We start from the raw sequence: 24,262 nt of genomic DNA, 5'->3' as shown, positions 1-24,262 counted from the left end.
ATATCCTACCCTCAGCCCGTTATTTTGTTCCCGCTCGTTTCTGCCGTAGTTTGACGCCTCTCGGATTGAGTTTCTCTTAGAACGACTTTGTATATAACTACTTGACACATGCCGCCGGACGTAGTACATGCCCTATCAACAAGTATGCAGCAAACGTATCTCCCCTCCTTCTTAAGGAGGACGCATCGTACGATAGATACTCCCGTTCGCTGCAAGTGCTATCTATCACCAACTGGTTTCCAGTGACCCGTAGTCCGTCGGAAAGAATTATCTAGTATTTTGTTTATGTGTCATTTTATTGAACCTTCTTTATCTCTGGCCTGCTGAACAGCAGCGCTTCGACTTCAATATACGTTACCGGTTAATCTACATCCAGAAATAGCGAACGAGTAACTTTGCATCATTCTTCCATCGCTATCGTTGGGCGCTGCTGCGACCAGTATTGGCGCTTGGTTGGCACACCCCGCATGGCAGTGCTAAATCCAAACCTGAACCAGCAGGGGTAGGCGAGATCCTGGCGCGAGGCTCGCTTGAAAGGTGCCTACAGCCTTGCATGGCCTGGCAGTGAATGGTCTGTCAGTGAATACTATATTTCGGTCACCATCCTGTGCCCCGCAGCCTGGCACTGATACGCGTCCATCTGCTCTTTTGATTTCTTCTTTCCCCATTCTCTCAGCTCTCTCCTTATCCACCCTTGCTCCTCTGTTCTACTTCTACACACGTTCGGGTTACACCATCGCGATGACAGAAGCACAGAAAGTTCTGTCTTGGTTAGTATCTCATCCACTTTATTTCTAGCCAGGTTTAGATGTTTCTTGGTCAAGGACAAGTCTGATAACGTATCACCGTTAGGTACAATGGTCTATACTCCCGTACCGTCGACCTCGTGGGCGACTATGCAGGCAGTGAGCTCTTCATCATTGAAGGAGACTCACTCCTCTTGCACTGCTTCGCCAACGACCAGCTTGATTTTACCAAAGGCTTTCAGCTGCTTCACGCCACATATATTGTGGAGAGGCTTCTAGCAGAGCTTCGACGACGAAACTGCAATTTTCACATCGTCTTCTTCGCGGAAAATTCCCCAGTATCTATTCCACCGTATGCTCCCGAATTATCGTTGCCCAAATACCGTCTAGCTCGGGAAGCCATTCTACAGCATCTCCAACAGAATGCTCCTAAAGCTTTTCCATCCATGCAAGTGAGGTGCTTTGATACATACGACTGCTCTGAGTTTGAGAATTATCTTGCTTCGGAGGGGGTCTATTTCATCATGTGCCATGATGGTGCCTTTTCAGGCCATGGCGGGCATGACAGAGAAGACTATAAGGACCTGGAAGTGCTGTCGGATGATAGCTCAGACGGTGGCAGCGATGACACATTTGATAATGAGCAACCCCCAGTTTGGCCAAATAGAATTACGCTTAGGTCGATGATACACTGGTTTGTCGCCCATGGTTTCAATATCTCACTGCTGAACAGCTTGGAGTGCCGTGATACCAAGGTAAGCTTGGCACATTCGTCTACATTAGACTAAATTTAACTCAGATAGGTGTTCACTATGGTTTTGGACGGCTCTGCAGAACGGGCACGGAATCTTTTTTGTGCGGATTCTGCTAGTCTGGGCATAACAGAGGATACGGAATCATCTGGCTCTGACACAGAAGATGTTGAATCTGGATCAAGTATGGTGCATTGTCAAGTCGAAGCTAGCTCCAGTGCTCAAAATCCCTCCCCAAACAGGTCTTCCTCGGTCGAGCTTACACTACGCAATTTTCTGCGTATCTTAGACACCATAGACCACAATCTCACTCAACGAGAGTGGATCACAATTCTAACAGCTAGTGCATTGCTAACCTCTGACTCCAACAAGAGTGAATCCTCGGGGCTGTGTGCTCTGTTACTACACACGATCATTTTGAGTGAGTGCAAGCTCGGAAATCGAGCAAACGACCTCAAATACAGTCGCCCTGGCGAGTCGTTACTGGTTGAATATGTTGAAGTATCTAGAAGTATCATTACCTCCCCATTGTGGCATGACGCTATAACATCTAAGCCCATGATCTGCGATGTGGCAGACTTGATAGATGGGAGGTTGTTTTTTGAGACGTTGCAACTAGCTTGCTCGTCGGGTTTCAAAAGCTTTTTCAGCCAATCAATCACGGATAGGTTTTCGGTGCTTGCCTCACTAGTGAAAAGCCTATGTGGCGTCGACCTTGATAGCTTTCAGGCGAGCAAGAAGATCAGCCGCAAAACAGCAAGTAGCAACAAAAAAGGTAAGAGTTCAGGCAATCGTCAACTCAAGAATCGGAATAATTCAATTGCCGTGCTCCCTTTTAACAACCACGACTTTGACCGCCATCTCAAGCCTATATCACTTGCCATTGACGAATCCTCTGCTGGGAAGGATGATGCTGCAGTGTCACGTATTTTCGAGGAAATCAGCCACTGGCATAACCATCGCAGACCGTTGGATCAACGTAACACGGTTCCTCTCTCAAAGTGGCTTCTTCGCCGTAACCAGAATTTTATGAAGGAGACCGAGAGATACGCTGCCAGTCTCACAGATGCAAAAACAGAGACCATTTTTGTCAAGACTAAGATCGACATCAAGAGCTTCCCAGGGAAAAGCTCGGCTCCTGGAGTTATCGAGAGAGGAGAGACCTCTCGATCCACGAAAAATGTCTCGAAACAGGCTAGACAACAAAAGACTAGCATGTCCGCGTCGGTTAAAGCTCAAACAGAAGACTACTTTCAGAAACAGCGGGAGAACAACCTTGTGAAGCAATTGGACGCATGGAAAAATAAACGCCACGGTATTGAGCAGGTCGATAATTTGGCCCAGAGGTACCAAGATGCCTTTCAGTATCTCCACGACTTGAAGAAAAAGGGAGACTGTCTGATAGAGCTGGAGATACTCGCATACCTTCTAATGACTCTGACACAGCTTTGGAAACGAAGATGCGAAGAAGAGGAGAAGAAACCTATGGCAATAGTGGCACTTATATGGAGTATGATTCTCAGGATCTCAAAGGCAAAGCAAGGCATTACCGTCGACATCCGATGCCTTGTAGAATACACTATTAAAGCACTCAATCTACCAGCCATTAGCATTCCGTGTGACAATCCAGAAAAAGCTACATCCTCATTCACGCCGCTAACTTCACAGCACGCCAACTTGCAAACGGGATTGTCACCAGTTGAGTTTCAGCTTGTTCATGCGGGGCCCTACTTCGACCGGAATATGGAGTCGGCACCAGATCCTCGTGTCCATGGTTTTGAGCCTGATCGGTGGCAGCGGGAGATCTTGGACCAAATCGACGCCAAAGCGAGTCTCTTCGTTGTCGCCCCAACTAGTGCGGGAAAGACTTTCATATCGTAAGTGTCATATAAGAGCCTATAACGATGTATGTGCCTCAAAGGCTCATTGAGAAATAGGTTTTATGCCATGAGGCAGGTTCTCGAGAGCAGTGACGACGGGGTTTTGGTGTACGTTGCCCCGACCAAAGCGCTTGTCAACCAAATCGCGGCCGAGGTCCAAGCAAGATTCAGTAAGAAATATAAACACCCTGGGAAGTGTGTCTGGGCTATCCATACTCGTGATTACCGCATCAACAACCCGACTGGCTGTCAGATCTTGATCACAGTCCCACACATCCTTCAGATCATGCTTCTTGCTCCATCAAACGCCAAATCGTGGGCGTCTCGCATCCAACGTATCATTTTCGATGAGATTCACTGCATTGGTCAGTCGGATGATGGTGTAGTATGGGAGCAATTGCTTCTTCTTGCACCTTGCCCGATCATCGCACTTTCTGCAACGGTCGGTAACCCGGATGAATTCAATGACTGGCTGGAAATGACGCAGACCGCCAACGGTCATGATTTGAAAATGATTGAGCACAAAACTCGATGGTCGGATCTAAGGAAGTTCAAGTACAGACCTCCTTCATCTTTCATCTTTCAAGGGCTATCGAATGTCACTCATCTAGCTGCACTTGGCCTCGATGCTTGTCCAAACATGTCATTCATACATCCTGTGACAAGCTTGGTCAATCGATCCCGCGGGTTCCCGGACGATCTAACTCTGGAGCCGCGCGATTGTTGGACACTTTGGAATGCCATGGAAAAGCACAAAACGGCAGATTATCCTCTTGATAAAGCGTTGGATCCGTCAGAGGCGCTGCCAGGTGTCATCTCCAAAGCAAGCGTTTTGGAGTGGGAGGCCAAGCTGAAGCTGGTACTTAAACATTGGATGAACAATTTGGATTCTCCATTTGATGCTGTGCTGGACGAGCTCTCACATGATAGCCATGTAAAGCAGTGCGATGTCCAAGTATCATCTGGCGAACTCGGTCCAGATAAACCCCGCGCAGTGAAGAATAGCCTTCACGACACAACACTGCCCCTTATTTGTTCTCTCCATGACCAAGGAGCCCTACCAGCTATTTTCTTCAATTATGATCGAAGTAAGTGTGAGAGTATATGTCAGCAAATCCTTGACGAACTGGAACAGTCTGAGGCACGGTGGAAGGCCTCGAGTTTAAGCTGGGCGAACAAGCTCAGTGAGTGGGAAGAATGGAAAAAGTTGCAAGAAAAACGTTCCAGACAGAAACAGCCTAACAAGAAAGTGAAAATCCGGGTTGGGGACAAAGACGGAAGCATGTCGAAGGCCGAACAGATGCGTGAGATGGCGTCTACGGAAGCGAGCTGGCATGCATCATTTGACCCTGAAAAGCCAATTTCGAGATTTTCACTGGCTGATGAGAAGCTCGCGGCTTCTGAGCTTGAAGAATATGCCCAAGAGCTCCGGGGTCGACAGGTGTCTCCCTGGTTGATTGATGCTTTGAATCGTGGGATCGGTGTCCATCACGCCGGTATGAATCGCAAGTACCGACAAGTCTGTGAGATGCTCTTCCGCAAGGGCTATCTACGCGTTGTCATCGCTACAGGTACATTGGCTCTTGGTATCAATATGCCATGTAAAACCGTTGTCTTTGCGGGAGATTCCGTCTTCTTAACAGCCCTTGAATTTCGGCAAGCAGCTGGTCGAGCTGGACGCCGAGGCTTCGACTTCCTAGGCAATGTGGTCTTTCAGTGTATTCCGGATTCCAAGATTTACCGTCTACTGAGCTCCAAGCTCCCAAGTCTAAACGGCCATTTTCCCTTGTCAACAAGCCTAGTACTACGACTTTTTATCCTGCTTCAAAAGTCTAATCGATCTCCGTTTGCCGTGAAAGCCATCAATTCCATCCTATCATGCCCGCGGATCTATCTTGGGGGGCCGGAGGCGAAGCATACCGTTCTCCATCATCTGCGATTTTCAATCGAATACCTCCGTCGCAATCAGCTTCTAGATGCTCGTGGTCTCCCCCTCAATTTTTCGGGCACCATCTCGCATTTGTACTATACTGAAAACTCCAGCTTTGCATTCCATGCTCTTCTCAGCGGTGGTTATTTCCACCAACTGTGCAAGAATATCAGGGGTAGGCCCAAGGAAACCATTCTTACGTTGATGCTCGTGATGTCGCATTTATTTGGTCGCCGACATTTACCTCCAGTTGCCCTTGAGAACATTCAAACCTGGGAGAAGAAATCCCCATCTGTGGTTGTACTTCCAACACTTCCGAAAAAGGCAGCTACTATCTTGCGCAGCCATAACAAGAAGACCAAAAATATTTACACTGCTTATGTTACCACCTTTGTGGAGCAGCACATCCGGGATCCAGGCTGCTTCCTTCCGCTGACAGGAATCAAGTGCGGAGGCGACAAATCTCCGGAAGAGATCAGTCACTCGCTGCCCGTTACTCCCCCGACCCGAGTCACATCATCGTTCGTCGCTCTGTCGGGCCATGGTGATAAATGGCGGAGCATATCCGACCTCTGTCAAAAGGTCCGCAGTGGTGTCTGGTTAGAACAAGCAGTGGTGCCCTACCTGAGGCTTTACCCCGAAGAAGGCAAGTTTCCACTAAATGCGTATCTGTACGATTTCTTCAAACACGGCAATGTCAAAGCGCTGGAAAAGGGAAACATGATCCGCAGGGGTGATATTTGGTTCCTTTTGAACGACTTCTCCCTGGTCCTTGCCACCATCGTAACTGATTTTGAGAATTATCTCAAGCTGTCCCCAGACATTGACGCCGACTTGATGGATGTGGCCGGCAGTGGTGATGCGCACGAAATTGACGTGGATGATAATGCTTTTAATTCAAACGATCCCCTGCCAGGGACAGCCGCGAAATCGGCCGGTTTATTCCAGGCCAACCCGGTGCAATCCGCAACAAAGCCTCCGCTCACTTCGGTATCCGCCAATTCGAAGAAACCGAAGGTAGCAGACAGCTGGGAGGATGATCTGAGCGACGATGATGGAAGTGAACCTGAGAACAGGATGCCTGAGAGCGGGGGTGGCTCAAAGGCTACTAACAAGGTTCCTTCCTCCGTTTTAGCAGGCGAGGTCGAGGAGAAGGGATTTTTGCAGGTCTTGAGGGCGTTCAAGATGCTTCGAGATGAGTTTAATGAGAAGTTCAAGGCCATGTGGGCGTAATCAGTGGGTGGTGGTGATTTTGAGACCTTTTGAGGAAGTGCTGATAGGGATCTTGTTGGATGTGTTATTTGTCTCTCATATTTACTTTGGTACGACAAGTCGGGATATTTAGTAAGGTACAGAATGTTACGTAGCTAATCAGAGCAGATGATGATTAAAAATTATTGATTTACACCGTTCTACGCACGCTGGTTCCCAGTCTCACATTCAGCTCAATCTACCTTCATCTATCCACTTACACCTAGCAACTCCCAAGCACGAAAGAGAAACATATCCACAAGACATTAGCATATTACCCACCGACTACATACTAAAAATCAACAATCAACAAAATCCAACCATATCCCATCCATCCAAGCAAGTGTACCAGCACAGCAGGTACTAAACATAGCAGTATAGGCAGCGTAGTTAACTCTAGAGAACCCTGTCCCTGCAGCTAAATTCACCCCAATAATCAAAATCAGCCCTCTATTCCTTCCATGATACACCAAACCTTTCTAAGGCAAAAGCACTCACCCTAATTTACCCACTAAGCCTTGAAGTGGATACCAGCACCAGCACCCAGGCCAGCATTGGCAGCGACCTCAGCGGCAGCATTAGCGGCGGCGTTGGCACCGATGCCGATCTCGAAGGGAGCCGGGGCGGGGGCAGGGTTAGCGGCCACGAAGGAGGCCAGGAAGGCAGTGGCGAAAGCGGTGATGAGGGTGAATTGCATTTTGATTGAGTTTATTAGATTCTGTGAGGTGTTCGTTAGATGTCTGGCGGTGCAAGTTTGTAGGATTGGGAAGAAGGGGGGAGAGAAGTACGTACCCTAATGAGGGAATGTAGATAGAACGAGTGGTGGATGGATGGATGGATGGATGAAGGAAGGATTGCTTGCTTGAGAATGCTGGATGGAGAAAGAAAGATTTGAGCAGGGAATGAAGATGGTTTTATACCTCTTTTTTTCTTCCGTTCTCACCTCTGAGAATTCAGTTCACGATATACTATCCTAGTATGTAGAAGGGGTCAGGGGTGTGCGTCTGAGATCTGATACCGCGGACTGGAGTCTATGGTTGAGCATAAGGACTTTGAATGGAAGGGATCGGCTTACCTCCCTCTCTATGGATCTAACTAAATGTCGGGAACGTGATCGGAGATGTCCCTATACTACAATGTATGGTGAAAGGAGGTACTAGGTGACCGGGTGATCTACGGAGCTGGACTCGAACCGTTCGACTCAAATTTGGGGTTCCCCGAGCTACCCTAAATTATGATGGGACCGGACTTGTCTTTGAAGTTCGGAGTTACATCCATATCTTGACTAACTAGACATCTAGAGTAAGGCTTGCGAGAAGGACTGAAAAAGAAGAAGAAGTAAACCCATGAACGCCTGTTCTTATCTCGCTTTCTATCTGTAAACGCCATCGGATCAAGATGTGGTGGTGGTCGGTTCTCTTCCGAGGTTCCAGCCAGACTTGATGCGACGCCGGTGTCGATTTTGCGGCTGGGATGAAACACTTCCGAAATTCTATTTTTATTCTGCTTCATTGGAACCGTTCGTCTTGATTATTTAGGTTGAATTGGGTTTATGCATCAAGGTTATGCATGCATACATGCATGTATGCATTGTTGTGTACCGAGGCTGTTTTCAGACAGATGCTTGGTAGGTGTAGGTCTTCCAGCTGATAAGAGGGATCTTCAGTTGCTGCTGTCACTTAATTACAGAAGGTTTGGCTAATGGATAGTATGTCCGATTTTTGATGGTTTGTTGGTACCCTGCTATCAAAGCCTTCGGGTTGTTGCATGCATGTGCTGGATGCACTCCGATGCACTTCGGACAAACCCACCATCGAGCTGCCCCTAGAGCGTTTCAATGGTGGATACCCGATAGCATTTGCTGATTATCATGTCTAAATAGCTGGTAAGGAGGAGCATATCCAAGCACTGTCCATCGGTGGATCAGAATACGAGCTGGGATCTCAAGCCTCCTGGCCGGTGAGTGAGTCCACTACAGTGAGGTTGAGGTACTCACAGTGCGGTCTATAGAAATATCATGATTTGATATCGATTTCGTACTGCTATCCTCTGCGTCAGGGTTAGTTATGGCTTCATCCCATCAGAGGATTATTCAGCTGCAGCTGCAGGAAAAGCGGTCGGGATATTCTAGATTAGTAATCACGGGCCATCACGATTTGCAACATTCGGCAACCAGAAATGAAACCACATCCATGACTTCTTATCTTCCCTACGCTCATTATGGCTAGCAGTGGGTCGGACGCAGCTTTTGCGTACCATGAGCCAACTATTGCGACACTTCTCAACCAGGCTGGATTTCTGGTGGTGCTGAACCTCATCAATGCCTGTCTTGATAAGCTGCTATACTGTGGGCTGATCGGTCAACTGTTCATTGGTATCCTCTGGGGAACCCCCGGAGCAAAATGGCTGGATACGGAGACGGAAAGAGTAATCCAGCAGCTGGGCTACATTGGGCTTATCATGCTGGTTTATGAAGGTAAGTCTATCGGCTCCAAGGGAACTACCCATGACTCACCAAGATAGGTGGCTTATCAACGTCCATAAAATCAATGAGAGCCAACCTCATCATCTCGTTATGTGTTGCCTTCACAGGCATCGGGGTTCCGATGGGTTTATCGTTCATCTTGATGAAACTGGTCTCCGCAAGTCCCCTTCAGGCCTTCGCTGCAGGCGCGGCTCTCAGCGCAACTAGTCTTGGCACCACGTTCACCATCCTATCAACTACTAATCTAGTCTCTACACGCCTCGGTACCGTCACTACTGGTGCTGCCATGTTAGATGATGTTGTGGGTCTTGTGATGGTCCAGATTATCTCAAATCTTGGTGGTAGTGCTTCGTCGTTCAACGCCATCACTGTGGTCCGGCCTTTGTTTGTCTCCATCGGCTTTGCGTTAGGTGTTTTTATCCTATGCGCATTCTGCTTGAAGCCAATTCTCCGAAAGACTCTCACTATGAGACGTGATCTGCCATTATTTATGAGCACCGTGCAATTTGCTTTTCTTGCGCAGACATCTGTGCTGGTGGGGCTCGTTGCTGGTGCTACCTATGCAGGGACCTCTAGCCTATTCGCTGCGTATCTTGCCGGAGTGATCGTTTCTTGGTTTGATGGATTAGCTGCTGGTATTCGTGTTCCGAATGCTGACGAGGCTCGCAATATACCGCAGTCGGAGCCTGGTGTGCTAATTGAGCAGAGTTCTGAGCAATCCACACCTCAGGATCGTCCAGACAACGCTACTCCAAGCACAACGCAAACACCGCCATGCAGTCCACATGACGAGATACCAACCGGTATAGCAGTGTATGAGAAATACTACAAAGAGCCTGTGAATCGAATTCTGATTCCATTGTTCTTCGTAAGTCCTCTACCCGGTGGTCATTATCTTCCACTAACCAGTCCAGGCCTCCATCGGGTTTGCTATACCTATCACTAAGATGTTCCGCGGAGATGTCGTATGGCGCGGTATCATTTACGCCATCCTCATGATGCTTGGGAAGATGGTCACCGGTCTATGGCTTGTTCGTTTCTCGCTGCCTTCGGCGACTACGTTGATCTCCATCTTTGGAAAACCGTTCTCTTTTGTGCTCTTCTCCTGTACTTCTTCTCGTAAAAGCGAGGGCAAGAAAAAGAAGAAGACGACGGAAAAGAACATCCGTCCTCAAAGCCAATCCGGTGTTCGTACAGCACAGTCTGACCAGGCAGTAGATGCCAGCAACTCGGACGATAGCAGAGGGAACCCTTCCGATTCCAACCGAAATGAGCCTGTTTCTGGAACAGAACCTCAAAACACCTCAAGTCGCAGCAGTACCATGTCCCTCCCTCCGAAACCGAAATCGCTCTATCCCCCCTTTATTCTCGGACTGGCAATGGTTGCCCGAGGTGAGGTCGGTTATCTCATTGCTTCCCTCGCAGAGAGTCAGGGAATGTTCTCCAGTGGGTCGAGTGGTGAGATATCGGACGTATATTTGGTGGTTATTTGGGCGATTTCGATCTGCACGCTGGTGGGACCAATTTCTGTTGGGACGTTAGTCAAACGAGTGAAGAAGCTGCAACAGTCTCGGGAATCTTTAGGTGCGGATCCTTTGGGGGTGTGGGGGATCTGATAGCCAGAGAAATGCAGAATTGCATAGTCTTGAAGTGATCATGTTGAATTCCAATGTAGTCTACTCCTCATCTGTCACGTGTCATCCAGGTATCTACACTGTCTGCCTTTTTCAACAAACCCACTGCTTTCCTTAGTACTGCTGAACTGCTGGTGCATAACATGGCGATCCCCAAAGCTAAACAAGATCCACATCTTTTGCATGAGTATGCATCCCGAATAGAAGCGTCTATGACCTGCATTGTTAGGTTTTCTCGCATTCTCAGCTTCTAGGTTGTGTCATCCATCTTTGTTCCTTCACATGCCTTCGTGTCTTAGGCAAGACGTGGCTTAGGATTCAAGGTGCCACCATACTATAAGATGATGTCTTATGATGTCAGTTTACAAGGGCTTGCGGAGACCTCCAGATGATCTCGGAGCTGGGATAAGGTTAACCTTCAGCTACAGGAACTCCAGACCGTCCGATAGAATTGACCCATGGATGCTTCCAACTCAGGCAGGTTGATGTACCCCACGTGCCCTGCTGACTGGCAGTTATCTTCTCCCCGTTGTCAGCTGCAGACACCAATGGTATGTTTATAAGCATCACCCGTCGAATGACATCCTTACTGGAGGTGCCAGGCCCAGACGAGAGCCTAGGACAGAAGCTTAAGGGGATGTCTGGAACTCAGGAAAGATATCGGTAAGCAGATAAAAAGCACGATTGTCGCTCTCCGTGCATCTTCTCTTCTCAATGATTTACTACCTCTGACGCTCTCAATTATTACCTCTCAGATTCTACCCCTCGTGACGCTCGGTTTGGATTGACATGGCTGCCTCTGGCTCAGCCGCGTTCCCCAACTATAATGTCGACCTTTCTCATGTCGAAGATCCAAATGAACGTCGTCGGTTGGCTCTCTCACGCATCGACGACGTACCCTTCGGATGGCGTCACGCTCGCGCGGTCGTCGTAGCCGGAGTGGGCTTCTTTACCGACTCCTACGATATTTTCGCCATCAACCTCTGCTCGAGCATGCTGGGTGTTGTCTTTTGGCAACATGCGACCACCAGACCTGGCAAGATACCATACAGCTCTGACACTGCCATCAAGGTCTCCACCTCAGCTGGTACGGTCACCGGCCAGTTGTTCTTTGGATGGCTGGCAGATATTGTCGGTCGCAAACGCATGTACGGGATCGAGCTGATCATCATTATCCTGGCTACATTGGCACAGTGCCTGTCCTCGAACTCTCCTGCAGTGTCCATCACGGGCCTGCTGGTCTTCTGGCGTACAGTCATGGGTGTCGGAATTGGTGGTGACTATCCATTGTCGTCAATCATAACTTCGGAGTATGTGCTCATCCTTATAATAGTGCTTTGCTAACCGATTAGGTTCGCGAATACGAAACATAGAGGGGCCATGATGGGCGCCGTCTTTGCCATGCAAGGCTTCGGGCAGTTCGCTGCTGCAATTGTGGCGCTAATCGTGACGGTAGGTTTTAAAGACTCCCTGGAGACTGCAGCCTTCGTGAGTAAATGCAGTGGAGTCTGTCAGCTGGCCGTGGATAAAATGTGGCGGGTCGTCATTGGGTTCGGAGCGGTGCCGGCCTGTCTGGCACTTTATTATCGTTTGACCATCCCCGAAACCCCGCGCTACACCTTTGATGTTGCCAGGGATCTGCTCAAGGCGGACGAAGACGTCCAGGCTTATATCTTGGGGAAACGCGAAGGTCATCCTGATGAGGTTCAGCGGGTAGCTGTGCTTCAAAGTGCCGATATCAGAGCTGCGACTCCCAAAGCAAGCTGGTCGGACTTTCGTTCGCATTTTACAACAGGGAAGCATGGCAAAGTATTGCTCGGCACTGCAGGCTCGTGGTTCTTTCTTGACGTTGGTGAGTATTCCCCACCTTGACTGTATCAAGCTGACTTTATAGCGTTCTACGGGCTTGGCCTCAACAACTCCATCATTCTGACGGCCATCGGCTGGAATGGTGGGAGTACTGTGTACGAGTACTTCTACCGCAACGCTGTCGGCAACCTGATTTTGATCTGTGCCAGAGCTATTCCAGGATACTGGGTAACGGTTGCCACAGTCGACCGGCTAGGCCGCAAGCCAATTCAGATTGGCGGATTTGTGATATTGACCATTATATTTATCGTCATCGGATTCGCATATGAGCCGCTGAAGAAGGCCGACAATGGCTTATTGGCATTGTACGTGGTGGCGCAGTTCTTCTTCAACTTTGGGCCTAATGCCACCACGTTCATTGTGCCGGGAGAATGCTTCCCCACACGGTATCGGTCAACCTCGCATGGGATCAGTGCTGCCTCTGGAAAGATTGGCGCCATCATCGCGCAGTGTGTCTTCGGGCCGCTGGCGCATCGGGGAGCGAAGGGAGGCGTTAACTCGTCTGATACACCGTGGCTCAACCATGTAATGCAGATATTTGCGCTTTTCATGCTGTGCGGATGCTTGACATCGCTGCTCATCCCGGAGACGAAGAGGTTGACGCTGGAGTATCTGTCGGGTGAAGAGTTACCTGCATCCACGTCCACATCCACACCCACGACCACACTCTCTGGACAGAAGGGGCCGAAGGGGGATAGAACAAATGAAGCGGTGACTGAACCGCATGCAGGTAATGGACGAGAGTAATAGCTTATTTGACAGGATCGAGAGGTCCATACCGAAGATTGCCAGACACGGTAGGGGAGTATGAGATAAAAATGTCACATACGGATCATTTCGCAACAGTAAACAGAGAGATATTAGCTGAGCTCACATATATAATGAAAACGCAATCAGTGCTTGCAAATACACTGTATCAACAACACAATCAAACAGCGTAGCTAGTAATCTATAACCTGCGTCAGTATGTTTTCATGAGCCAGCCATTCACTCCCCCAATCCCACCTGTATACTTTCCTACCTCACTGAGATACACCAAACAACCCGCTCATACCAACACCCACTTGATCTCAACCATATCATTGAGCACACACTTTGAACAAAATGTCCACCACCAGCACCACTACCAACCCCCTAACCACCTCCCTCACCACCAACGAACCCGACCAAATCGCCTCCCTGCACCTCATAGCAGACAGCATCGCCCAACAACGCCAACTCGCCGCCCGCTCCATGCTCACCCACCCAGCCTCGCTCTCCCTGCTTACCTTGTCCCTCTTCATCACCTACTTCTTCACCCGCGCCCTCAGCAATACCACCTCCGGAGAGAAAAATAGCTGGCCGTTCCTGCTACTGATCACCTGGCCGGCCTGCATCATGGTGTACCTCCTCGCCGCGGCGCACACGACGCATCCGTACCTGGAGAAGGCAGGCCGTACGGGAACGTGGGTGTGGTTGTGGAGGGGAGGGACGCGGTATAAGCATCGACGGAGACAATTACCACCAGCAGTAGCAGCAGAAGCATCGCCGTCGGCTTCTTCTACTGCTAGAGGGGGGTATAAGACCCCTGTGCGGAACGATCAACACGACGCAGAAGACAATAAAGAACATAGAAAAGGAGAAGAGGAGGAGGAGGATATAATGCTCGTAACGAAATACCACAACCGAGTCATCGGCACCCTCGTCCTGAGAATCATTCGCACGGAGGAAGAACTCTGGGGACATGTGCGAGATGCGGTAGTAAGGGAGGAACTATACCAGACTTCTTCTTCTTCTGCTGCTGCTTCTACTTCTTCGTCAGTGTCAACTCCAGCCTGTCAACCAGTCGGCGTTATCCGAGCCTGGACTGTCGCGCAGCATTTCCGGGGAATCGGAGTAGGAAAGAATCTACTGGGAATTGCGATTCGGATGTGTCGGGAATGCGGGATCACAGGCCCCGTGTTTTCAGATTGTCATGCGAATGAGCTGTTGGGGTTGCCGGTGGTGTGTAATGAGGAGTTGGCGAGGAGGGAGAGATGGGCGAGGGAGGTGTTGAAGAGGGTGAAGAGGGAGGTGGAGGAGGATATTAGGATGGAAGGGGTGATTTTTAGGTGATGTGCAGGTACGAGATGTACTGCAGTGCGGTGCATGCAGTGCAGATACAACCCTTATTCCGAGGTACTCTGTACTTTGCATGAACCATACTGATGGGATGATATGACAGATATGGACGGAATGGAATGGAATGGAATGAATTTATGAATGTATGGATGGATGAATCGGATGGAATGGAGATGAATAGATCTCCACACTTTAGTTTGAAAATTAATCCATGGCATTCATGCCAATGCAATCATACCCACTATAATAAAAAGTCCACCGTACTTTGTACTGTAAAATTGAAACACCTCGAATCAGTTAACTCGAAAACAATAACCCAATGCAATAATATTCATATTAATGCAACAATCCAATAATTCCATCCCACAAAATATTAATATCAATTAATAAATAAATTCAATTTACTCCGTACTGGTGTAGTACTGAACCACGTCACCCAACAACTAAGGGATCTGTGCCCGATCTAGTAATCCCGGGGTGAATCCCGCGTTTTTCTATCTGTGATTGGCCACTACCCTGAAACCTGCATCGTCTGATTGCCCTGATGGCCCCGTATTCTAGTCAGGATGGCTGGTAATTCCGTGTATTGCCGTCGATATATTTAGGGTCGGGTGGGTCTGCCAAGGGTCTTGAGTTGGTGGACCTTTGCTGGCTGGCTGCCTTGGGTCTTTTGTTTGGGAGCTGTTGGGAAATCCGGAGGTGAGTAAGTAAGGTATTTATTTATTCCTTTGTCCTCTCTTTTCTTTCTCTTACTTTTACTTCTATTTTCCTGCCCAATACCCATCTACCTCCTTACTCCTCCATCTAAAAGTACACTCGTTGTGACTACTATCCACGAACAACACACTCGTTCCACATACAAACACACACACTCTCTCTACACCCTCTTCGAGAGGAAACACAATAATCAAAATGTCCACCACAACCACCGCCACCACCTCAGCAGCAAGCTGCACCTCAACCGGCAACCTCTACGTCCTCCCCGTGCAAGACGCCGCCTGCGCCCTCCCCAACACCAACAATGCCAGCGCCATCATGGACAAATGCTGCTCATCCGCCACGCCCACCAAATACGACAACGACTGCGGAATCTACTGTCTGGCTCAGGGCCAGGACGTGAAGGAGCTGCTCTCTTGCATTCAGTCGAACGGTGCCGTCGAGAATCCTTTTTGTTCGGGCAATTTGACTGCTACGGCGACGGCGAGTGTCACGGGGACGAGGGCGACTAGTTCTTCTACGAAGACGGGAACGAGTACGGGAAGTGCGGCGAGTGAGACGGGATCTTCTGGGGCTGTGGCGATGAAGCAGGTGGGTGTTAGTAAGGTTGGATTGGGGATGTTGGGGATGGTTGTTTTGAGTGCGGTTTTGGGGGGATTTTAATTTGATGATATGATTTGATGGATGGATATGGATGTGGATATGGGTATGGGATGGTTTCGGTTGAATACATGTACTCATATTTCGATTCGATTCGATTCGATTCTACGATTGTAATGTTACTTATCTCTTTCTTTCTTCATTGCATTGTCTTATTCTCATCTGAGTCTACACCCGCCACTTCCCATGCACTTCGGCTCGCACCCAGAAACATGCCACCGTCGCTGCAAACAACAACACTCCCACGGTGATCGCCGCCCGCTCGTATGTCCCCGACTCCGTCAGGGCCGTGCCTCCCGGTATCAACAGCCCCGTCAGCGGCGTGCCAAGCAACGCCCCGACCCCCCGCACCAGATACAGCGCCCCATTCACGCTAGTGAAATGCTGCACGCCAAAGAGCTCCACTAGCGATGCGGGGAATAGCGAGATATACGCGCTAGCAAAGGCGCCATACAGGATCGTGAAGACAATGAAGAGTCCATGCGCTGCCGCGCTCGAGACCAGCGACGACGGTAGCCAAAAGGCAAACACGGCAACGGTGCTGAGCAGGGTTGTTGCGGCGAGTGCGTTGATCCGTCCCAGCTTGTCGGCTGCGTAGCCGATGATGATGCGGGAAACAAAGTTCGATGCGTTGCTCAGTGTGATAAAGTTGGCTGCGGTCGTGGCGCTGTATCCCAGGGCTTGGGCGTATGCGGCGTAGAAGAAGAGCGGCGTGGAGTAGCCGGCGGATTGTAGGAAACAGCCGAGTGCCTGTGCCGTGAAGCGTTTGGAGCGGGCTACACGCCAGTTGACGAGTGGGACGGAGAATAGTCGCATCCATTTGGGAAGAGCACGAGAGGTGCTGGATGATCCGGCTGTTTGCAGTTTCACTTGTTCGTGGAATTTGGGCTCCCAGCGGAGGATGCTGCCCGCAGCGGTGACGGTCGTCAGCGCGATGCAGCCTGATATGCGGAGTGCGTTGCGGAAGCCCACGTGGGAGATCATGGCGCGCAGTGCAGGCGGCCAGATCATGCCCCCCACTCCGGTCCCGGAAATGATGATTCCCATGGCGAGGCCGCGGCGGTTACTAAACCAGGTCGGGGCGACCGCCATGGTAGGCACGTAGGCCATGCATGTGCCAATGCCCAGCAGCAACCCCTGTGTCAGAGCAAAGTGCCAGAGAGCCTTGCTGAAACTGGCGAGGATGTAGGCAATGCCAAATACCCAGCCGCCGGCGATGATTACGGCTTGCGGTGAGAAGAGTTTCGCCCAGGACATGGCAAATGGGCCGGCCATCGACATGAGCGCGATTGCCAGCGTGCCGATCAGATCGATGAGCGCAGTGGTGCTTCCGGTAAAAGGTGTGTTTGGTTCGCGGGCCAACTCTTCATAGAGGGATTGGTACACTCCAAAAGAGAACACGAAAGCGCAGGTTGTGATCATTACGATGAACCCGGCTGCCACAACGGCGACATAGTGCCTTTATTGTCAGTAAACATCAGACTTTGTCTTGTGGGCACCTACCATTGGGGATAAACCGGCTCTGGAACGGGCTCGTTCCTGCTATTGGAAGGCCTCTCCACATCCTGCGGCAAGGATGCCACCTGCTCAGCCGCCGACCCTGGGCGATTAGACAACTCTACTTCTATCTCCTGGTTTGCCATGATTAACACAGAATCACAGTATTGAGGTGGATACTATCGATCCAACAAGCCTTATTAAAGTTGATCTGATAAGGCGGTGCTTGCCGAGTGTCGTTTCCGCGGCTAAAGCTTCACCCCGCCGCACACGGCAATCTCACAGCTTCATTTACCGGCACGGCGGATCCGGGGTATACCAGGTATATTATAGGTGGATGAAGCTGCCTGACCACACCCAGCGAAGTTAATTTTGTGCCGATCTCTTAGCGATCCGGCAGTCCCACGCCTCAACTACCTTCATTGGCTGATCATCCACCGAGAAACAGGTTCGTCGGACAGTGCCATGTCACAGAGCCATAAGCGAGCTTCGAGCCTCGTAGCATATAAGGCTGAGCGGCTTTCCGTAAGAGTATGTGCACATCGACGAGTCAACCTAGCCATGGCTTTTCTCAGTATGGACAAAGTCGGGCTCAGATCCAAACAGTTCCAAGTGTTGCATAGCCCATTCCCGGCATAGATAATTAGTATTGGCCAAATTCTGCACTATAACTAAAACTTCCTGCAGCTGCATCGCACACGAGGGATCCGTGTCTCGATACATCATGAGTACTTTGGCGCAGAGAAGGACGGGAAGCGGCGTGAAGGGAGCGATCTATCATCTCTGAGTACAAGTAGTCAAACGCAGGGCACGTGTCAATTACCTCAAAGTAGCTCAGCTGGAGCACCGCCCCTGTCAATCGGATAATCTCCTGAACAGCCAGGAATGCCGTTTGTCGACATTGCAGTACCGTCTCGCTGCTCTCGATTCCGCCAGGCAAAAGCTGCAGCGTCATACAGTGATATAGAAGAGCCGATTGTACCATAAGGTTGGACGTAAGAGACGCCAGATGGGTAGGCATCGTGGGTGACGCCGGCTGGAGTGGCGAGATGGTCCGGCCCTTCTTGATGAGTATTGCATCTAGCCAGCGATCTCGCTCCCAGAAGCTGTTGGATATACCGCAGTCCGCTTGCTCGGCAGCTGCCTGCTGCCGGTGTAATACCGTTTTCCCACAAAGTGAGGCTAAAATAACCATTTCCGAAAGCTCTGCTTTGGGAAGAGGTGCGTCTTCAGTAATGGTCTTTGAGAGGAAGCCAGTCATCTGGCTTAATCGGCCAGTCTGGAAGGCCTCCTCTCCGGCAGGCAAGCGTGTTGCAATCTGTCACACACACATCAGCTGGATACACCAGTAGTCAAGCACCATAGGACATACGACTCGCTCATCAATTGTCAACGGGCTCTCATTCACCAAGGAAATAAGCCGGTCTAGGATGTACGCTACCCAAAAGACACGGCGCTTCTCCTCTGTGTAAACGGGATCATCCCACCCGCTCGCCTCGTGAGGATGTGCTTTGCCCTCATTACTGAGATCAATCTTATGCAGGTTCATCAGCTGCGCAAGTCGGATACCCTGACCGGCGCTCAACCACCCGCGAGAGAAGGTATGGTGAGAAAATTCGTAAACAGCAAGTATTAGTAATGCCTGAATACGCTCTATTCTGTCGGTGTTTGTATTGCCGTCTGCTAGTTCTGAACGGCCTAGTAGCTCTCGTAAAGACTGGTAGAAAGGCTCGCAGAGATGTTCCAGCTGGGAGGACATGGACGTGGTCATTGTCCACATGGCGTACTGCAAGCATCTTCTCGATACGGATTTGTTGTCATCCCTGGTCCAGGAAAGGTAGCGCCGTGCATTAAGAATGGGGACGAAAACATGTGCACGATCAAAGTACAACTGGTCACTTTCTTGTTCAGCACAACAACACGGCAGAAGCAAATATGACACCTACAGCTCGGCGTGTAATAAGTCCGAAACTGGCACTGCCCCGACTTTCGGTGCCCCCGCTGGAACGTGAAATCCATCAAGGGATACGTTTACCTGGGACCGCCCACTCCAGCCATCCTCTGCGGGTTGCGCAACAGCCTCAACGTTTATGGATGCGTCCGCGGAGAGGGAATCTTGTGTCCGTCCAAACAGCATACTCTCGAGATTCGCTGTTTCACATGAGACTGTTGATCTTTTAATAGATTGACTGGGCTACTCACCGATACGCGTCTGCAGGCTTTTCAAATGTCCTTTCTTGGGTCCCCGACGGGAAGGTTGGGGGTTGAAAACACATATTATGCCCGCATTGGAACAATTATTGCATTGAGGATGCCTTCCATCACAGCGCATCTTTCGACGACGGCACTCCGTGCACGCAGAGCCAGGGCGATTGCGAGATTGGGCTTGTTCGCTGGAAGGTGAAAGGCCGGACATGGCTGTTAAGCAGGCGAAGGGTGGTAAGGAGAATTCCATGTGTCGCTCGCATGAGACAGTGATGAAAGGATATATGTCCAGCTACTGCGACACTGGTTGACTTAAAACATCATCGCTACCAATTAAAGATGGCGATCTATGCCGAGACAACTAGTGCGGCTTCCTGTCCCGAGCTATAGGGTATTTTCAACAAGAAGGAGTGGGGTGAGAGGGTTAGTAGCTGAGTCGGTGGTCTGGTCAGAATGCGCATGAAAGATAATCCTTGAGAGAGGCACTGCCTCTTATGGAAATTTGAGTGGGGTCAGCACGAGCAGGGTCAAGACCGTCGGATCCATAAGATCGACGTGCCCGGAAGTACCTGTATGCCAGAGTTGCATTGTTTTTGCGTCAGATTTTTGATCGCGATAATTTGGAATAAGTCACGAAGATCGGCTAGTGAGTCATGTCCAAAATCGGGGTTTGTTTCCGAGAACAACAAATGCAGGCAGAACGCCAACCGTAAGCAAACACTCAGGCAGGCTACATCTATTGACTGATCTCTTTTCTTCAGTTGGTGCACCAAGCTTCTCACTAGCCATGGTCCGATTCCCGGGACAGATAACGCAACAGCGCGGCTGCGTGGTGAGGTTCACTCAGCTACTGTTTCAGCTGGAGTGATGGGTGCAAGAGTTTTGTCATGGGATGCGTCAAGGCTACTAGTAGCACACCGCAACTGAGACCCAGAAGCCCGCATAAGTTTGCCAATATTTATGCTCGGAATAGTGGGTAGCTACCCACTATTCCGATCCAAAGTTTTCTGGTGAATGGCGCTAGCAGCCCTGTGCTAGTACAACCTTAGATTGAGCATCACAATTGTTGAAGAGTGAACCAAGTACTCCGCATCAAGTTAGCGTCAGCGGAGTGTGGTATCTTGATAGATCGCTTTTCTGGAGTTCTACCTCAATCAGTTACTTTTCGCTCGTAATGAAACGGATACCTATGTACAATTTCACACCCTGTTCTGAGTCGGATCCCCGCATCAGCCTGTTCTTACGGCAGATTCGACAACTGGTACCATGCAGGCCAGATTTGTACGTACCATGCTGCTTGCAGCGGTTAGCCTTTAAACATGCAGGCTAGAAAGGCTGGCACGTTCCTGGGATACTTGGCATAAGAGCACGCTGGAGAAAATTGGAGACACAAAGTACTTCGAGGGATAGCTCAATGTGCGGCCTCTGCATCTGGGCCAGAGATCGTCGTATTCTGCTGGGTATGTTGGGCTTCCGCTGAGTTCTGTTGGTTTCTAATGTCTGCAAGTGTCTCTTGAGCCGTCGCTAGTTCCATATTTCTTTTTCTGCATATCCCAAGTCAGCCACCGTAAACAGTGGTCAAAAGTCCATGTTTATCCTGACTCGCACAGTTCAAACTGTGCATGTTCAATTAATAACCCCCACTGTTGATGAGATCGTTTATTTTCGAGTGACTCTAGGCTTCGAGAACTGAAATGAACTTGTTTCGGAAAATTGAGCGACATGATACTGCAATACAACCGAAAGCTACTAAGGAAGCGAAACATTAGTGACAGCGGACCCGCTGAATGCTGAGAAGCTCTAGAACGATCGAATATGATTTACCAACCTAACAGCCATTGACTGTACGAATTTCGATGGGGCACACCGGCTTGTTTCTTGGTGTTAGTGCAGGTCATGGACGAAAGACAACGTGTGTAACCGGTGGGAAGGAAGGCTTAGATTGTTTCCCTGTTGAGGTAGGGATGGGGGAAAGAAGAGAGATGATTCTGAGGGGGGCATTGGTAGGTGCTTTACACGTGGTCGGTCATGGGGGGCCTGCAGAAACCTGAGGCCACGCCTCGATAAGGCCATTGGTTCAATTGGAGAAAGGAGGTTGATACGCAAAAAGCAAGCAATTTCGGGATTTGATCTAGTGTCTCTTATGTAGCTAGTTAGCTGACGATTTGACTAGCAGTCTATCACACAAGTGACCGATGAACAAGTCAGGCGCGTGATATGCCACAATGCTGGAGATATCCCATGTATTAATGCTCTTTTCCTAGCCCAATTGACCCTATGTGGAGATGTCTCAACGAGTCTGTCAAGGGAAAATGGTATTGTGGCCAGTAAACTCCAAGTCCTTGCCACGTTAGCCTACTTTTTCAGTCGGTCAGAGGGATTCACTTCTGACGCCTTTGCTCTTAGCGTAGGCACTATATCTCGGGGAATCATCCCGCAAGACACGCTAAAGTGATCTATGCGAGTCCCCCGAATCCATCTGATCCGCGACTAACAGAGTCGAGTTATTGGTCTTCGGTGAGTTTGTCAGCATTACAGTTTAGACGACTCGCAAATGATGGCTCTCATGTCCCCTCATCATCACTTCGTATAGATTCTTTGCAATGTCAGAGATTTGCCATCTGCATAGTCTTGAAACCCTTCCAATTCGCCAGTGCCTCCGTACATGCCTGCTCGTATGCCGGTATCCCACCACAGAAATTCAGCATCTGCCGCTTCTTTCCGGGTATATTGGCGCCCATGTACCAAGAGTCTGCCTGAGTGAAGAGTGTTGCGTTGGCGATTTCATCCGCCAATTTCGACCATGAATCTGCGGCTTCTGGTGTAGCCTCGATGACCGACAGTCGACTAGCCCGCATTCTCTCGATGGTGTCGATGATGATCCGACCCTGTACTTCAGAAGTCGAGGGCACATTGCTAAGCGCGCTCGGTCCATGCACTCCACACATGTAGAACAGATTGGGGTAGCCACTAAGCGTCAAACCCAGGTATGTTTTTGCGCCGTCCTTCCATTCTTCCTCCAGAGATCTGCCCTCCGTATTGTGAAGACCCAGGCTAGTCAAGCTCCCCGTCAGTCCATCAAACCCAGTAGCCAATGCGACCGCGTCAAGTTCATAGTAAGCTCCACTGCTTGTTACAATACCGTGGGGCTTGAATTCGACAATGTTCTCCTCGCGCACGTTGACTAAGTCGACGCTCAGCTGGTTGAATACTTCGTAGTAATTCAATTCGAGGGACGAGCGTTTCGCCCCAATAGGATGTGGTGGCTCCAATGGTGCCAGGAGGTCCCGCTTTCTGGGGTCGTGAATTCTCGAACGGGTCTTTCGAGCCCAGAAGTCGTACAAGGCACGGTTTGCTTGTGGGTCGGTCAATACGTCGATATAGCCCCCAATTATGACATGAAACCCGCCCTTTTTCCAGACGTCTTCATAGACAGCCTCACGCTCTTCGGGCGAGACATCGAATGTCCGTTTGGGGATTTGACTTGCTACATGCCCTGCAAAGGTTTTGCCACGGTCCCGAAACACGTGCGGGTACATGGACTTGATGACCTGCTGCTCTTGAGGAAGTTGAAGCTGTCGCATGGGCAAGGCCAAGTTGGGAGTCCTCTGAAAGACAGTCAAAGTGCCTGCTTCTTTTGCCCACTCTTGAATAATCTGAATCCCGGCTGAGCCAGTGCCTATCACTGCCACCTTCTTCCCTTGAATGTTGACGTCCTCTTTGGGCCAGTATTCAGAATGGTAGATCTTGCCTTTGAAATTCTCCATTCCACGAAAGGCAGGTGTGTAGCTCTTCGATGCAAGCCCTGTACATGGGAGGAGAAATTGGGATTCAGTGACCCGACCGTCCTCGGTTTCCGTGCGCCAACAGCTCTTTTCTCGGATGAATTGTGCCTTCACTACCTTGGTCCGGAAGTCTACATCTTTGTTGATGTGGAGCTTTTGCTCGACATGGGCAAAATACCGACGCAGCTCCTCGCCGGAGGGGTAAACTTCGCTCCATGACCAATCCTCCCAAACTTCAGGCATGGACAATTGATAAACCCAGCTTTCCGAATCGACCCTTAGACCTGGATAGATATGATTTGCCCATGTCCCTCCCAATTCTGTCCCTGATTCGTAAATCCGGCATGAGTAGCCCAGTTTGCGAAGGTGATACAGCATGTATATTCCGGAAAACCCGGCCCCGATTATGAGGATGTCATAACTAGCAGGGTGGGTCTCGGGGCGGGTGTCTGTGGGAAGCGCACTGTGGGCCATTATTTTATCAATCTTAGATGAAATATATGCGTGGCAGGCTGGCAGCAGAATGGCTACTATGCAATGGTTGGGAGGCTCTCTAGGATGTCAGTGGGAGGGCAAGTCGTTATATGTGGTAGTGCGACCGCACCGCCCTCGCCGATAGCCTATGATGTGATGGCCCAGGTACTTCTGTGACATGTCCACTTAGTATTCTCTGGAGTCTGGACACGAGCCGTTGGATAAGCTGTTTAATTGCTAGTGTGGAGACGTCATATCGCCGCGCGGGTTTGGATGC

General features: G+C 49.9%; 7 protein-coding genes across 7 annotated transcripts; 4 read left to right on the top strand and 3 right to left on the bottom strand.

The window, feature by feature from the left end:
• Positions 1 to 741: 741 nt before the first annotated feature.
• Positions 742 to 6,541, top strand: ASPBRDRAFT_24647 (putative DEAD/DEAH box helicase; the record flags this gene model as incomplete). The annotated part of the gene is made up of 4 exons (XM_067622070.1): positions 742 to 770; positions 853 to 1,501; positions 1,550 to 3,375; positions 3,436 to 6,541. 4 exons carry the CDS (start codon positions 742 to 744, stop codon positions 6,539 to 6,541), a joined length of 5,610 nt encoding a protein of 1,869 aa, XP_067484179.1.
• Positions 6,542 to 8,779: 2,238 nt separating this feature from the next.
• On the top strand, positions 8,780 to 13,294 carry ASPBRDRAFT_49939 (uncharacterized protein; the record flags this gene model as incomplete). Its single annotated transcript, XM_067626451.1, has 8 exons — positions 8,780 to 9,035; positions 9,083 to 9,912; positions 9,959 to 10,525; positions 11,156 to 11,159; positions 11,487 to 11,988; positions 12,031 to 12,210; positions 12,313 to 12,530; positions 12,573 to 13,294. The coding sequence occupies 8 exons, from the start codon at positions 8,780 to 8,782 to the stop codon at positions 13,292 to 13,294; spliced, it is 3,279 nt and encodes a 1,092-aa protein (XP_067484178.1).
• A 357-nt stretch (positions 13,295 to 13,651) lies between these two features.
• ASPBRDRAFT_190276 (uncharacterized protein) lies at positions 13,652 to 14,641 on the top strand (the record flags this gene model as incomplete). Its single annotated transcript, XM_067620211.1, has 1 exon — positions 13,652 to 14,641. The coding sequence occupies one exon, from the start codon at positions 13,652 to 13,654 to the stop codon at positions 14,639 to 14,641; it is 990 nt and encodes a 329-aa protein (XP_067484177.1).
• A 653-nt stretch (positions 14,642 to 15,294) lies between these two features.
• Positions 15,295 to 16,510, top strand: ASPBRDRAFT_36103 (uncharacterized protein). The gene has a single exon (XM_067623434.1). It carries the CDS (start codon positions 15,560 to 15,562, stop codon positions 16,025 to 16,027), a length of 468 nt encoding a protein of 155 aa, XP_067484176.1. The 5' UTR covers positions 15,295 to 15,559; the 3' UTR covers positions 16,028 to 16,510.
• On the bottom strand, positions 16,193 to 17,667 carry ASPBRDRAFT_190274 (uncharacterized protein; the record flags this gene model as incomplete). The annotated part of the gene is made up of 2 exons (XM_067620210.1): positions 16,193 to 17,483; positions 17,528 to 17,667. 2 exons carry the CDS (start codon positions 17,665 to 17,667, stop codon positions 16,193 to 16,195), a joined length of 1,431 nt encoding a protein of 476 aa, XP_067484175.1.
• Positions 17,668 to 18,076: 409 nt separating this feature from the next.
• Positions 18,077 to 19,937, bottom strand: ASPBRDRAFT_190273 (uncharacterized protein; the record flags this gene model as incomplete). Its single annotated transcript, XM_067620209.1, has 5 exons — positions 18,077 to 18,295; positions 18,345 to 18,839; positions 18,894 to 19,419; positions 19,468 to 19,672; positions 19,724 to 19,937. 5 exons carry the CDS (start codon positions 19,935 to 19,937, stop codon positions 18,077 to 18,079), a joined length of 1,659 nt encoding a protein of 552 aa, XP_067484174.1.
• Positions 19,938 to 21,865: 1,928 nt separating this feature from the next.
• ASPBRDRAFT_36099 (flavin-containing monooxygenase) lies at positions 21,866 to 24,105 on the bottom strand. The gene has a single exon (XM_067623433.1). The coding sequence runs from the start codon at positions 23,983 to 23,985 to the stop codon at positions 22,333 to 22,335; it is 1,653 nt and encodes a 550-aa protein (XP_067484173.1). The 5' UTR covers positions 23,986 to 24,105; the 3' UTR covers positions 21,866 to 22,332.
• Between the last annotated feature and the right edge of the window lie 157 nt (positions 24,106 to 24,262).

This window comes from Aspergillus brasiliensis, assembly GCF_001889945.1.
Source record: "Aspergillus brasiliensis CBS 101740 unplaced genomic scaffold ASPBRscaffold_1, whole genome shotgun sequence".
In the NCBI taxonomy this organism is placed as follows: domain Eukaryota; kingdom Fungi; phylum Ascomycota; class Eurotiomycetes; order Eurotiales; family Aspergillaceae; genus Aspergillus; species Aspergillus brasiliensis.
The sequence above is the reverse complement of the archived record's forward strand: the minus strand, read 5'-3'. Positions and strand labels throughout refer to the sequence as shown.